Genomic DNA, 14185 nt, shown 5'->3' with positions numbered 1-14185 from the left:
ACACACACCTTTTTGTGTGTGTATCTGCTCCTTTCTCAATAGATGTTCAGACATTACTAAAATGAGGGCTTTCCTTCCTACGGGATGACCAGAAACACAACTCACATAGTAGAACCAGCAAAGGGCATGGACATCGACACTGATAAAACCAGCACACCTTTTAGCAGGCGAGTCCTGCAGAGAAACAGGAGTGTTGCGATAATCGCAGCTACCGCCATTAAGCACCGAGAAGGCTTCAAAGTGCATCACCGACTGGAGGAGTTTTCAAGAACTGGATGTGCTCAATCCAGTGAGGGCTATCCTCACTGCTGCTCTTTCCCACTAGGGAAAACCACTCTTTCACGCTTAGTCGGAGCAAATGGGTTTTCAGCTACAGTTCCCATGATTCTTTGGGGGAGACGTCGTGGGCTTTAAATGTGCACTGGGTGTGCTTTAAATGTGTGATGTGGATCTCATACTAGAGAGGGAGCGGAACTTTTCCCTGTCCGCTTTCTGCACATAATTTTATACACTTCTACGGTGCTGCCTTCTGTCAAGCTGCTAAAGGCATAGAGCAGGATGCACAACTATCACACTTTTGCTCCACTACATTTTGATCCCATGTGCGTAGCCAAGGGGGGGCGGGGAGCATCTGCCCCCCTAAATCAAGTAAATAAATAAAAAAACTAACTGACCAACCAACCAACCAACCGTGTTGTAATAAGCTCGCTTCTGTCCCCCCCCCCCATAATTCCTGCCCTCCATCAAAGCCTAGCTATGCCCATGTTTGACCCTGTCCCCTTTTACTATTCATTCAGCTGCCTGACAACAATGGAGCAGCCTGGCCCCTGTTGGACAGCTGATGTCACAATGTGGAGGCTTGCAAGCCAACATTATATTACATTGGGAGAGGGGTGCATATCAGTTTCTGGTGAACCAGTTGCGGAGACGAGGTGTTTGTGAACACTGACCCTTTAAGTCACAAAAGACAGCATTTGATGATCCTAGGAACTCGGCTATGAACAAACACCCTCAAGGTAGGAGGAGCTAAGATGCTGAGTTGTTGAGCTGGGTGGGGTGTGTCAACCTACAGACTCCATTTTTGATTTTCACATATAGTTAACAGGTTCTATAACATTCTAAAGAAAATTTCCCAGTTTTCCAAAAAGGCGTTTTACACACATGCAAAACAACCAGAATCATGGCATGCAAGGCGACTCAGAATTTCTCTAATTTTGCTCAGAAATTCATTTCATGGTCCTTTGTTATATTGATAGTTTTGCTTGCTTTCTTGGTGAACTGACAAGAAATGTTACGTTAGGAATGAAATCTTATGAGCTTAGAACAATGAAACTTATGTATGTTGACTGAGTTTGCTACATTGGTCACAAAAACACATACTCCCCCCGCTCCCCAAAAATAACAGAAAGCTCTATATGTTTTAACTTTATTCTTTCCTTTGAGCTAGGGAGCATTAAGAAAATGTGATATTAACTGAAAAGTGTTTTACATGCAGCTCTTCTTGTGACCAAAGTCACGCCACAATGGTGCAACTTAAATAGCATACAAGTGTTGTCATGTGTGTCATTTAAACCTCTCTTGAGGACTGTCAGATTTTCCCCCTGATAATTTAATAATTAGGGGAACAATCCTATGTACAGTACAAGAAACTGGTGCAAAGAAAGCTAGTGTGTCTTAACCTGGAGTAAAAGTACCAGCTCCATTCAGCAACAGAGCAGGCAGAGGGAAAACAAGCCTTTAAAAACTGTTCTAATGAACATTACCATCATTTTGACACACATGAAATGTTTGCTCTTTACATATATTGCCACAGGTGGTTGTTCCCCATCCCCAAATTCATACTTTTAGAGAAAACATCATGCTTCCAGATGAATTATCAAGGTTGCAGAACTGTTACAATGGCCACATCTTTTAAATTGCAATAAGAATTAAGCATTCAAACTTCCTGAGGCATACTTCTTTATTATTTTTGTAGGGAAGATCCAGCCAGTTAACAAACAATTGGAGTTCAAATAATGTTACCTAAAACACAAAAGATGATGTCACCACAGAATTACCCCCACAGTTAAAGCAACACACCCTCCTGAAAAATCCTGGAAGCTGTTTTTACCCCCTTAAAGAGCTATACAGTGGTACCTCGGGTTAAGTACTTAATTCGTTCTGGAGGTCTGTTCTTAACCTGAAACTGTTCTTAACCTGAAGCACCACTTTAGCTAATGGGGCCTCCCGCTGCCGCCGCGCCGCCGGAATACAATTTCTGTTCTCATCCTGAAGTAAAGTTCTTAACCTGAAGTACTATTTCTGGGTTAGCAGAGTCTGTAACCTGAAGCGTATGTAACCTGAAGCATATGTAACCCGAGGTACCACTGTAGTTTCCAGCCCCTTAACAAACTGCAGTACCCGGGATTCTTTGGAGGAATTCAATTTGAACATACGGTGTGTGCATGCAATCTGTGATTTTAAGGGAGAGGCCTCTAGTCTGGGGGAGGGGTTAGGGTGGGATTTATTTTTTTATTTTTGTTTGTTTTTATTTCCCAATCTGTCTCCTAGAACGTCAGTGGAGGAGGGCTCCACGTAAAACCCGCAGAGGCAGACGGGTTGCGCAGCGCCGGTTCTCAGCAACAGGGAGACTCAAGCAGCTGCTGCGGAGGCCGGAGTATTCTCCATTAGGAGAAGGGGAGATCTTTGAGGGGACCTTTCTACAGGTGATGGACCATTGGTCATGGCCGGGCAGTGGGAGTTTTTTTTCATACAGAAGGGAGATATTTCTCTTGCATGGCTCCCTGTCAGAGGAGGGGTGCCAACTCCTAAGGGCTGAAGTCAGCCCCCCCCAAAAAAACCATTCAGTTGATGGGGCTCAGCCCACCCAAGGAATGCCACAACTACGATTTAGAATGGAGTATGAGAGGTGGGGTGTGCCAAATTTTGGGCACCGCTGAAGTGTGAGACCCCAAGATCTGCCACTGCTGGTGCCCAATGGAACTGATAGGGCAGAGAGTTAGGGAGCCCAAACAGGAGGAGGAGCCAGAGGTAATGACCATTTTCTGCCTCCTTCCACCCGGTTTTGATAGCGAGTTGAAGAGACTCCAGGCCTGCAGAAGGCCATCCTTTGAGGAACAGCTTGGGAAATGTCCTGTTAGTTACTCCCTGCAGCGCCCGGTCAGTTCCAGGTGCTCTAGCTTGTTTGAGGTGCCCAACACTCGTGCATTTGTTCCGTTCTTAGCAGACTCCTTACCCTCCTCTCTCCATGCAGTTAACCAAGACGGGTGAATATGCCGTGATCCACAACCAACCCAATTTAGTTATGGTTGGCATTTTGTCCAGCAGTCCAGGTTTGCTGCTTCCAGACATGATGGTCATTGCCCGGGTGAGAAAAGGCATCAGAGATATAGAGGCAAAGGCTAAAGACCTGGAAGTCACTAGGTGAGACTAGCACAGCCACCCAGCTCCTGCTCTCCATCGCCCCAAAACCTTCCCAGAGAAACCACCACCACCACCTCAGAGGTTCCTAGGCTGAGTCTTTCCTCTGCCCGCAGGTTGATCTCTTTAAACCTGGTGGCGTTTCAAGTACATAGCATGAATGAACGGCAGCTGAGAGTGAAGATGGCAAATGGCCGGAAATATTATCTGCAACTCTGTGCCCCTGCAGGGCAAGAGGACATCATCTTTCAGCGCTGGCTGCGTCTCATTTATGTATTGAATGTGGCCAGTGGCAGGATCAGTGATCCAATCAGCTTTACGTCAAAGCAATCCGGGCTCCACACGATATGGAAGAGCGCTAGCTTTCGTGCTACGCCCGAGAAGGTCAGTCTCATGAAACAAAGCCCCCTCAAAGTCTACCACCTTTGGCCGTCACATTGGCCAACCCATCAGTCTCTCTGTTTCAGATGCGTACATGCACCATACATTTAAAACCTGCCTTTCCCCCAAAGAATCCTGGGAAGTGTAGTTTGTTATGGGTGCCTAACCCTCACCCTTGCCCCACATCCCAGTCCCTGGCTGCCATCCTTACTGTATTCTTATACGTGTGCATGACTCGCTGTCTTTCTCCATCAGCATTGGCTTGCAATTGTTATGGCTGAAGAAGACTCCAATGAAATAGTGAAGGAGCAGCTGCGTGAAGCCAACCTGGTCAAGAGCACATCAAGATCCCTGTATGTGTTTCATCTGTATTGGGATTAACAACCCTTAACTTGATATCTTTGCATGCAGTCTTAGTCTCCAAGTGGCAAGAGACTCCAGGGTTGCCTCTGCTTACCCAGAGTTCATTGCCTCAAAATGATGGCCAGCGGAGACACTGTTGTCTTTAGGATATACAACCTGAGCATAGGATGGAGGGACTTACATTATTAGCATCCTAACAGGTCTTGCTTCCCTCCTTGGTTTCAAATGTTAGTGTGTTGGCTGCAGTGTGTAGGTGTGTCGCATGAACCCTCCCTGTGCTCCTCCCCAGGCTGGAAAGGGATTAGTTTTAACCTTCAGTTTGCTGGTAAAACTGAATTACGGTACTGTGTCGCAAAATGATGCATGTCTAAAAAGTGTGTCACCAACATGAAATGTTTGGAAACCTCTGCATTAGTCCATTGAGGCAGTACTTTTTCTGATTCAGCCTGCGTGCCCAATGCAGCTGCCCTGGAGTGTAGAAGGAGTTGCATTTCATTTATTCATTATGCTTTGCACCATGGTATTGTACCTGGCCAGCAACACTAGCTGTTCACATCAGCCCAGCTTCATTACTGTCAGATTAGCTTCTGCTTGTGAACACAGCAGGGGGCACTGATGGGGTGGCGATGTCTTTACCCTATGGAAAGGTGTTCTTATCTTGGCTAGAAATTAGAAATGGTTTAAGCACTCCAATCAGTGTGAAGTTGGCTTGAGAAACATTTCACCCAACAGTATTATCTTATAACAAAACCCAGGAGACACAGGCATTTTGGATAATGTCATGTGAACATGGATTAACGACCCAACTCTGGAAATGCAATGAGTTGACAATCAAGGGGTATCTGGAAGTATATTTTGTAGAGAGAACACATTGTCAGGCACCTGTGTTTTGCTCTTTAACCAAAAGGACAAACACAATTGTTGCTTTTAAACTGGTGGTCAGGCCACTCCAGTCCTATAGGGTGGGGGGAGGACTGAGTCTTCAACAATATGCAATGGGGTGGTGAGGGGTAGTGGCAGAGGAGAGGCCTTGCTAGCAAACTTTACAATGAAAATGCAGGTAGCACAAGTGTGTCCCTGTTCCCATCTCTGTGAGTAAATCTGCTGCTTTCCCCAGTGTGCTGCCTTCCAGATGTTTTGGATTACAACTCCCACTATTCCTGACCTTTGACCATGCTGGCTAAGGGTGATGGGAGATGAGGCACAGTGAGGCAGTTGCCTCAGGTAGCAGATCAGGACCGAGGAGTGCACTGCTCTTGCCACTGCTTCTGTGGCTGTGCTGCCTCCACGCTGCCTCATCTGCCACTTCGTCTACAACCATGTCCTTCCCACACCACAGCTGCATCTGCGTGACATACTCCACTGCCGCACAGGCAGAGTAGCAGGGAGTTGAGGTGGAATGCCTCAAGTGGCAAGGTGTCCTGGACCCAGCCCTGGTTAGAGTCCAAAACATCTGGAAGGCACCAAGTTGGGGAATGCTGGAGTCAATGATTCAGCTCTGGTCAAACTGTGGTAGGTTTTTTTTTTTTTTTTTTTTTTTTTTTGGTGCAGTTTTCATTCCAGCCTTTCCATTGCAGGGAAAGTGCCCCTGTTGCAAAACGTATCATCCGAAAATCAGGTAAGGATGGAAGGATTGAAGTCAAGGCCCCCCTCAGGTTAAATGTCAGCTTTAATGCAGCTGAGTTTCTGAAGCAGCTGGGGGAGCAGGGGTATATTTCCCTAGAACCTGTGCCTCTTCACTATTTTCTACAGACCCCTCTTCATCCACAAGTCTCTTTGGAGCCTCCATAGCATTCACTATCTTGCTTCCTGCCTCCTCTCCTTTCCTCCCTCTAAAGGTGTTGCTGGCCGCTCTGCTCAAGAAACACGTGGAATCCCAGCCAGGGAGGTAAGAACAGTTAAAAGAGTCTGAACGTTTCCTTCTCCGACTCTGTAGATGCCATTACAGATGACCCACTGGCTGTCCGACTCGGGGTGCTTTATGACAAAAAAATGGCACTAATGTGGGAAGCCAGAGCCTGGGAGAAGAGCAGAGTTTCAGTTCTTCACAAGAAATCAAATGCTGTCCATGTTCTACAATCCATAGTCAGACGATTCCCTTATTGGACCTGCTTGCAGGTTTCCTGTAGGCATCTGGTAGGCAGTGAGAACAGGATGCTGGGCTAGATGGGCCATTGGCCTGATCCAGCAGGCTTTTCTTATATTCTTATGAGCAACCAAGATATAACAAAATAGTGTGCAAGCTTCTGAGTTCTCCAGAACTCCTCTTCAGGCAAGATGTTTAAAAGCAAAAGATCGGGATGGGGGATGCTCCATGTTTTGTATTGTAGTAGGCAAAATGTTTTTACATGGTCCCCTGCCCATGTAGTCTAGTGGAGTCTCCCGCCCAACAGCTGGAAAGCGCTCAGCTGGCAGTGCTCAGGGGACCACCTTCCTGAATGGATTCAGAAAGCAGGACCTCTAGCTCATCGAGAAGTGGGTGGGCCAAGCTTTCCTTGGAAGCAAAGGTATGATAATTGCCTTTATCTTTCCCTGCCTTTTGGGGCTCCATTACCCACCTAGGCCAGGAGGATAGCATCTCCTTCTTCCTTTCCAGGGGCACACGTCCAGACCACCACCAGCCACTTCTGCCCCAAGATCTCCCACCTCAGTGGCCTCTGGACCTCGTGGAGTGGGTGCTAAGGCAGTCGCGTCTAACCCATCCAGGCTACTTAGCTGGCATGATCGAATGACTTCTGGGGAACTGGCCACTTTGGCTGCTCCTTCTAAGTCTGGGAGTCGGAATCGGAGCAGCCCCTCACGTTCACAGACAGCAGACGTGAAATCCCCAAAGCCAAGCAGGCCACAGACTCCTTTAAGCCCCTCCCCAGAGCAGAGGCGCCCCCCTTCTAAGAGTTCATCCCCGAAGGGAAAGGAGCCTTCTCTACAACTCCGCACAGACGTGAAATCCCCAACGCCAAGCAGGCCACAGACTCCTTTAAACCCCTATCCAGAGCAGGGGCGCCCCCCTTCTCCGAGCCCATCCCCAAAGGAAAAGGAGCCCTCTTCACAACTCCGCACAGATGTGAAATCCCCAATGCCAAGCAGGCCACAGTCTCCTTTAAGCCCCTCCCCAGAGCAGGAGCACCCCCCTTCTCAGAGTCCATCCCCGAAGGAAAAGGAGCCTTCTCTACAACTCCGCAGGACAAAGGCATCGCTGGCAGTGGGACCTTCTGATCAAGGCTGGGATAATGCAGGTGTGAGGCCCTCCAAAGTGGGTGGCCAAACGTCAAGACCTCAGAGCAAAGCACTGGAAACAGAAAAACAAAGTAAAGATCTAGCTAAACAGATCCAGTCCAGAAGCGCCACAGGGAAACCATCCAGGTAAGCTGGGAGAACCAACTGGCATTGAGAGCCCTTTCTTCCCATGATCAGAAATCTTGCACATACAGGGCTCTCTGTATGTTCCAAGGAATGCACATGCGAGCAGCCTACCACCCTAACATCCCCCATGTTCATTCATTTCTATTCCGTATAACAATGACGTCTGCAGTCATATTATTTTCTCACTTCTGCCTCAATGAGATCTAGAAAGTGTTGATTCAAGGGGAAAATAATATAGAGAAGAGAATTCCTGGATGCCAAAATCCAAGTTTGGGGCAAGTACTTTTTGCTGAGAGAACCCCGGCAGAGATTTAGAGTCACAATATGTGCAGCAAAGTAAAGCGTGGAAATATAGGCTGTCAGACCTTTAAAATATGCCCTTTCAAGTGAATTCCAAAATGTCCCCTTAAAAAGTTTCTTTCCAAAATCCCCCCCCAATAGGAAAAGACGACACATTTGGTAAGTTAAAAATGGTTTACTTACAAACTCTCTAAAAGTCAGATTTATGTGTTTCAAAAAGTTGCACAGACAGTAAATGTGGCCTTAGTTACAAAGTGGTGAAAGTTCCTACATTATGGGTATAGGAACCCAAGTATGACTGATCAGAGCCATGCGGTTGAGCTGGAGCAACTAGCTTAAATCTCTTCACCCACTAAGCTTCTCAGGTAGACTAGGGGAGAACAAAAATTGATTCTCCAGTTCCAAAATGAAGGGACATTGTTAAACCTCATGGTCATGACCAAGGGCGGACAGCTGCCCCCCAAGCCTCAAAAAAATTAAAAAACCTGCCTTCCCAACAAAAGCTTTCCCTTGGGTTTGTTTTGGTTTAGATTTTAAAGGAAATGTCCCTGATCTGTGATCTCCCCAAAAAAAGCTCAACCATTTTTTAAAAAGTTCAACAACTCTTTCATATGTTAATTAGACATAAGCATGTTGGTTATATACAATCTCACAGACACATACTTCTTTTAATTAAAACTTGATTCCTGGGATTCCAAGCAGGGCCAGTAAATGGTCTCAGGCTATTATAAACCTTAGAATAATAATACTAAGAAATCAATAACTGTATCTTTATGTTTAACTCCTTGTACAAAGTGAACTAATTAAACTTCTTTTTTACTAGGAGCAATAAGTCCATAAACAAATTGGGAAAGGCTCTGAGTTCAGGTAAGACGAAATGCCAATTAAATGCTCTACAGCAATGCTTAGCTCCCATATCCCCCACCATCATGCTCCTGCCTGGTGCTAGTATCACTGAGAGCCAGGCACCTGCTAACGGCTCCATTTGCTTTGCAGCGAGACAAAGAAGCAGCCCTACTTTCATAACCATCTATAGTGTCTTGTCCTCATCGCTGGAGAGACTGAAAGGCAAGGGTGATTACAAGGTACCGGACCCTAATGTAAGATGCTAAACCTAACCCACACCATACATTTGAAGTACTCTAATGCAACTTTAAAGATTTTGGCTTCCACCAAAGATTCCTGGGAACTGTAGTATGCTTAGGACGCGGAACTCACAGACCTACAATTCCCAGCACCCTGAACAAACTACAGTTGCCAGGGTTATCAATGAGACCATGATATAAGAGCATTAAATGGATGGTACTGGTGAGACAGCAAAATGTGCATTTGAGGTGATGATCTGTGATAGCCCATTTCCATGTGCTGAACCTTCACTTGAGGTTGCAGTCATATTTGAACCAGCCCATAGTGTAAAAGTTCTCCCATGCTTTCTTCTTTCTTCCAGGGGCTTTTTTTCTGCATTTCTAAACCACCGAAGCTCCAACGGAAATTTGTCCATAAGTGTTAATTTTACGGCCCCTCCCCAAAACACATTCCATTTTTACAATAATTACAATAATGATTTTAAATATAATTGGGGTCATAAAATGACACAAATCACAAGGGTTGTGGGAAAGGTGTGCTGCCCCATCCATTGCAGCTACATCATGGCCACCAAGCCATGATGATGATGATGAAGAAGAAGACGACCAGGGTGGACAGAACATTAGCCCCGAGCAAAAATGCTGGACTACTGATAGTGTAGAAAGTCAACTGCAGTTCCACTTATAGCTTACAACAGAAGAGCAAAGGCTGTGTTTTCCTAGGAGAACCTGCTTAGGAACAGTCCTAGTAGACAGCTAACAGGGAGAGGGTTTTTCTGTCTGGTCATGCTTGCCTGGCACCCTCATTACTATCCTTTAGGTCCCTTCTAGTTACCCAAGCTTTTAATGGTATCTGAGTTCCTGGATGTAGGGGAAGCAATGACAAAGAGGACAACTGCTCTTTGATATTATGTTTTATATAGTTTGCATTTGTTAGGTAAGCTGCCTTGAGGGCTTTAAATTGAAAACCAGGATAGGACCACCTTAAATAGATGGTGTGTTGTAACACATTGTGCTCCCCTGCTCTTGCTTTCAGAAGTTGTAACTGAACCACTTTGAAAGGACCTTGTCTGGATGGAGTCCACGGCACATTTGGTTCCTGTCACAGCCCGTGTTGAAGTGATGAGTGAACCAGGATACTACTCAATAAAGGTTACTTATATATATAAAGAGAAATTGGAACAACTCGTTGCTATAGATATGCCAAGTATCAGACTATTTTTTAATAAACATACAAGAAGGAAGAGGAGGAGGTCTTGTTTTCTTTCCTTTTCTGGTTAGAGCCAAACCCAACCAGATCTCACAGATTGTTGACACGAGGACTTGATGCCTGTGACTGTAAGCCAGATAGTTACCCTCAAGTGTAGGGGTCGGCAAACCTTTTCAGTAGGGGGCTGGTCCACTGTCCCTCAGACCTTGTGGGGGGCCGGACTATATTTTGGGGGAAAAATATGAGCGAATTCCCACAAATAACCCAGAGGTGCATTTTAAATAAAAGCACACAACATTCTATGCAAGAGCACCAGGCAGGCTCCACAAATAACCCAGAGATGCATTTTAAATAAAAGCACACATTCTACTTAGGTAAGCCACCACCACCCCACGACTCTCCCCTCCCTTCTCCACAGTACCGAACAAGCCCCAGTGGTTCCTTACCTGTGTTTTGCGAGCGGCAGGGGCTGGCGGCAGCAGGACGGTGCGAGAGGGCTCCGGAGAGGGCTGGCAGCAACAAAGCCCAAATTGAGCCTGCTTACAATGGTGGCCACTCGAGCGCTAACGCTGCTGCTGCTGGCACCAACAAAGCCAGTCCCCTTCTTCTTGGCTGTAGGCAGGGCAGGGAGAAGCCAGGAGGAGGGAGGGAGCAGGCGCTGCTGAATGTGCACACTGGTGCAGCCCGAACGATCAGATCCATGCCGATCCACACGGCGATTCCCAGACCATCTGTGGGCCGGATCCAGAAGGCAACTGTGCCGGATCCAGCCCCCGGGCCTTAGTTTGCCTACCTTTGCTCAAGTGTGACCTGCCAAATGAAGAAATGTTATCACTCCACTTGTGGATAATTTGTTGGCTAGGTGGGTGGGTGATGTGGAGGGTTGGAGCACCATTTAATTTTTTTCCCTCAGAGGAAAAAGCTAGCTTGGAAAATCCAAATTGCTGTTTGTTCCAATTTAGTGTTAAACAGCAAGTTTTTGCAGGGAAAGTGCTGGTGCCAGAAAAAAAGTGCTGAGACACAGTGCTTTAAAGTGCAGACCTGTGCCTAGAAAGCTCGGGGCAAAAGGTAAATGTGGATGAGTCCACAGCTTTTGACAAAGTGTCTCACCCAAGACTCCAAAGTAAGCTTTGCAGTCAAGGAAGAAGAGAGGTCCTCTTGTAGATCAGGAATTGGTTAAGCTGCAGAAAGCAAGGAGTAGGTATGAATGGCCAGTTCTCTGAATGATGAGATGTAGAAAGTGGAGTGCCCTAAGGATCCGTATTGGAACCTGTGCTTTTTAACTTGTTCATTGTTGTTGTTTAGTCATTTAGTCTTGTCCGACTCCAGGCACTCCTGTCTTCCACTGCCTCCTGCAGTTTGCTCAAACTTGTTCATAAATGATCTAAAATTAGGAGTGGTCAGTGAGGTGACCAATTTTGCTGATGATACTAAACTGTTCCATGGTAAGTAAAACAAAAAGAGATTGTGGGGGACTCCAGAAGGAACTACCTAAACAGAGTGTATGGGTGGTAAAAGCAGGGCTTTTTTTCAGCTGGAAAGCGCTGGAACAGTGTTCTGGCACCTCTCAGCTGGGCCCCGAAGTGAGGGGAGAGACCTGCCCAGCCTCCGCAAAGCCCCTCTGGCTCGCAAGGAGATAGTCTCTGGAGACCGTAGATGATTTTCTCTTCAGGCTCCAGGGAGGGTCTACTTGTGAGTCAGAGGCGCAAAGGGGCTTTGCTGAGGCTCTTCAGCCTCCCAGAGAGGCAGGGAGACCCTCTAAGCTGCTCAGCTGAGGCACAGAAGGCTCCCCTTGTCTCAACTGAGCAGCCTCAACAAGCCTCTGGCTTGGAAGGAGACCCGCTCCCAGCCTGAAGAGATCCTCTCTGAGCTCTGGAGTGGGTCTTCTGAGGAAGGTGCATTCCAGAAATAGCCACCAGGGGTGGTGCTATGCATACTCTTGCAGCTGCAGTCAGTCACACACACACACACACACACACACACACACACACACACACACACACCTGAGATGAAGGGCAGGGAAATGATGGTGCTGCCAGAGGTGCCAACTCTCAGCTGCTTCTCCAAAGCACCAAGTGCTGAGGTGCTCATGGCTAAACTAAGACTATTTGGCCTTGGAGAGTGAGGAGGAAGAACATTATGGAGGAGTTTTTACATTAAAGAGGCAGCAACATCCAAAATCAGGGTACCTGGATCCTAGAATCATATCAAAGAATTGCAGAGTTGGAAGGGACCCCCTGCAATGCAGGCAATCTCAACTAAAGCAGATGGCCATCCAATCTCTTATTAAAAACCTCCCGTGAAGGAGAGCCCACCACCTCCTGACAAAGTCCGTTCCACTGTTATTTAGTTACTCAGGCCCAGGAGAGTCAAGGGCTGGGCTGACTGACCAGAGGAGCTGCTGGACCTTTTGGAGTGGAGTGTGCTAAGGCAACAGCACCTAGTCCATCCAGGCTAGTCAGCCAGCCAGCCAGCTGAAATAACTTATGAGAAACTGGCCACTTTGGCTGCTCCTATGCTAGGGAGTCGGGATCGGAGCAGCCCCTTACACAGACTGCCATGGTTGGAGGGTGGATGGCAGCTAACAGATTGAGGTTGAATCCTGACAAGACAAGACAGAAGTACTGTTTTGGGGGGACGGGGCAGGTGGGTATGAAGGACTCCCTGGTCCTGAATGGGGTAACTGTGTCCCTGAAGGACCAGGTGCACAGCCTGGGAGTCATTTTGGACTCACAGCTGTCCATGGAGGCACGGGTCAATTCTGTGTCCAGGGCAGCTGTCTACCGGCTCCATCTGGTACGCCGGCTGAGACCCTACCTGTCTCGCCAGAGTGGTGCATGCTCTGGTTATCTCCCGCTTGGACTGCTGCAATGTACTCTATGTGGGGCTACCTTTGAAGGTGACCCGGAAACTGCAACTAATCCAGAATGCGGTAGCTAGACTGGTGACTGGGAGTGGCCACCGAACTACATTGGCTCCCAGAACGTTTCTGAGCACAATTCATAGTGTTGGTGCTGACCTTTAAAGCCCTAAACAGCCTCAGCCCAGCATACCTGAAGGAGACTCTCTACCCCCATTGTTCAGCCCGGACACTGAAGTCCAGCTTTGAGGGCCTTCTGGCAGTTCTCTCCCTGTGAGAAGTGAGGTTACAAGGAACCAGGCAGAGGGCCTTCTCGGTAGTGGCGCCTGCCCTGTGGAACTCCCTCCCATCAGATGTCAAGGAAATAAACAACTATCTGACTTTTAGAAGACATCTGAAGGCAGCCCTGTTTAGGAAAGTTTTTAATGAATGATGGTTTATTGTGTTTTTAATATTCTGTTGGAAGCTGCTCAGAGTGGCTGGGGAAACCCAGCCAGATGGGCAGGGTATAAATAATTGCTGCTGCTGCTGCTGTTGTTGTTGGCGGCAGTGGAGCCTTCTGGCCAAAGCAAAAATGCTGGACTATGGAGTATGCTGGAGTATGGAAAGCCAATTGCAGACAACAGAAGAGCAAAGGTTGTAGGTGTTGTGACGTGGGGTTTGTGATTTCAGCTCTCTTGACATAATATGCTGGAGACAGTTCTGTAGTAACACTTCTTTATTAAAGCAAACAAGACTGAGAACTGAGGAGGGGAGAGCTACATTTATAGGGACAGGGAACTAGCTAGAAAGGATACATTTTGGAGGGAACAATATCAGGCAATCACAGTCCTGCCTTTTGGAGGAAACCAATAAGACAGAGGATCCAAATACAGCAGCTTAAATGAACCAATAGTAGCTGTACCCTCTGGAACCAAAAGGCAGTTACTTTACCCTAATGCAAATACAGACAATAATAATACAGATATAAAATCCTTTGACTCAATACACAACAGTAGGAGTATTTGTTTAGGGAACAGTCCTGGTGGATGCAAGTTGTCTACCCTGCCTTTCTGGTGTGAGCCGCACGTTAGATCTGTTCAGCTGGACAATAAACATATTTGCTTTGTGTCTAACTCTTGTGTGTGCTTTGCTTTCTTTTCGGGACATTTGCACCCTCCAGGGAAAGGACATGGCATAGATTTATGCAAACACCAAACTCAC

At 47.0% G+C, this 14185-nt stretch overlaps 1 protein-coding gene and 1 long non-coding RNA gene across 4 annotated transcripts; one reads left to right on the top strand and one right to left on the bottom strand.

The window, feature by feature from the left end:
* The first annotated feature begins 751 nt into the window (after positions 1-751).
* GARIN5B (golgi associated RAB2 interactor family member 5B) lies at positions 752-10159 on the top strand. Of its 3 annotated transcripts, none has more exons than XM_083582129.1 (11): positions 752-1016; positions 2551-2705; positions 3254-3423; positions 3537-3804; positions 4057-4154; positions 5742-5782; positions 6003-6052; positions 6761-7527; positions 8651-8694; positions 8824-8912; positions 9949-10159. In XM_083582129.1, the coding sequence occupies exons 1-11, from the start codon at positions 998-1000 to the stop codon at positions 9955-9957; spliced, it is 1710 nt and encodes a 569-aa protein (XP_083438255.1). In that variant the 5' UTR covers positions 752-997; the 3' UTR covers positions 9958-10159. The 3 variants fall into 3 exon arrangements, with proteins under 3 accessions (XP_083438255.1, XP_083438254.1, XP_083438253.1); XM_083582128.1 differs by having other exon boundaries at positions 8824-8927; XM_083582127.1 differs by lacking the exon at positions 9949-10159 and having other exon boundaries at positions 8824-9936.
* LOC310747613 lies at positions 10102-12674 on the bottom strand. The gene is made up of 2 exons (XR_014540957.1): positions 10569-12674; positions 10102-10343 (listed from the first exon to the last, which is right to left on the bottom strand). It is a non-coding gene; the product is annotated as an uncharacterized lncRNA (long non-coding RNA).
* Positions 12675-14185: the final 1511 nt, after the last annotated feature.

This window comes from Podarcis filfolensis, assembly GCF_964270895.1.
Source record: "Podarcis filfolensis genome assembly, chromosome: 13".
Lineage (NCBI taxonomy): Eukaryota > Metazoa > Chordata > Lepidosauria > Squamata > Lacertidae > Podarcis > Podarcis filfolensis.
Note: the sequence above shows the minus strand (reverse complement) of the source record. Positions and strands in the feature narration are given on the sequence as shown.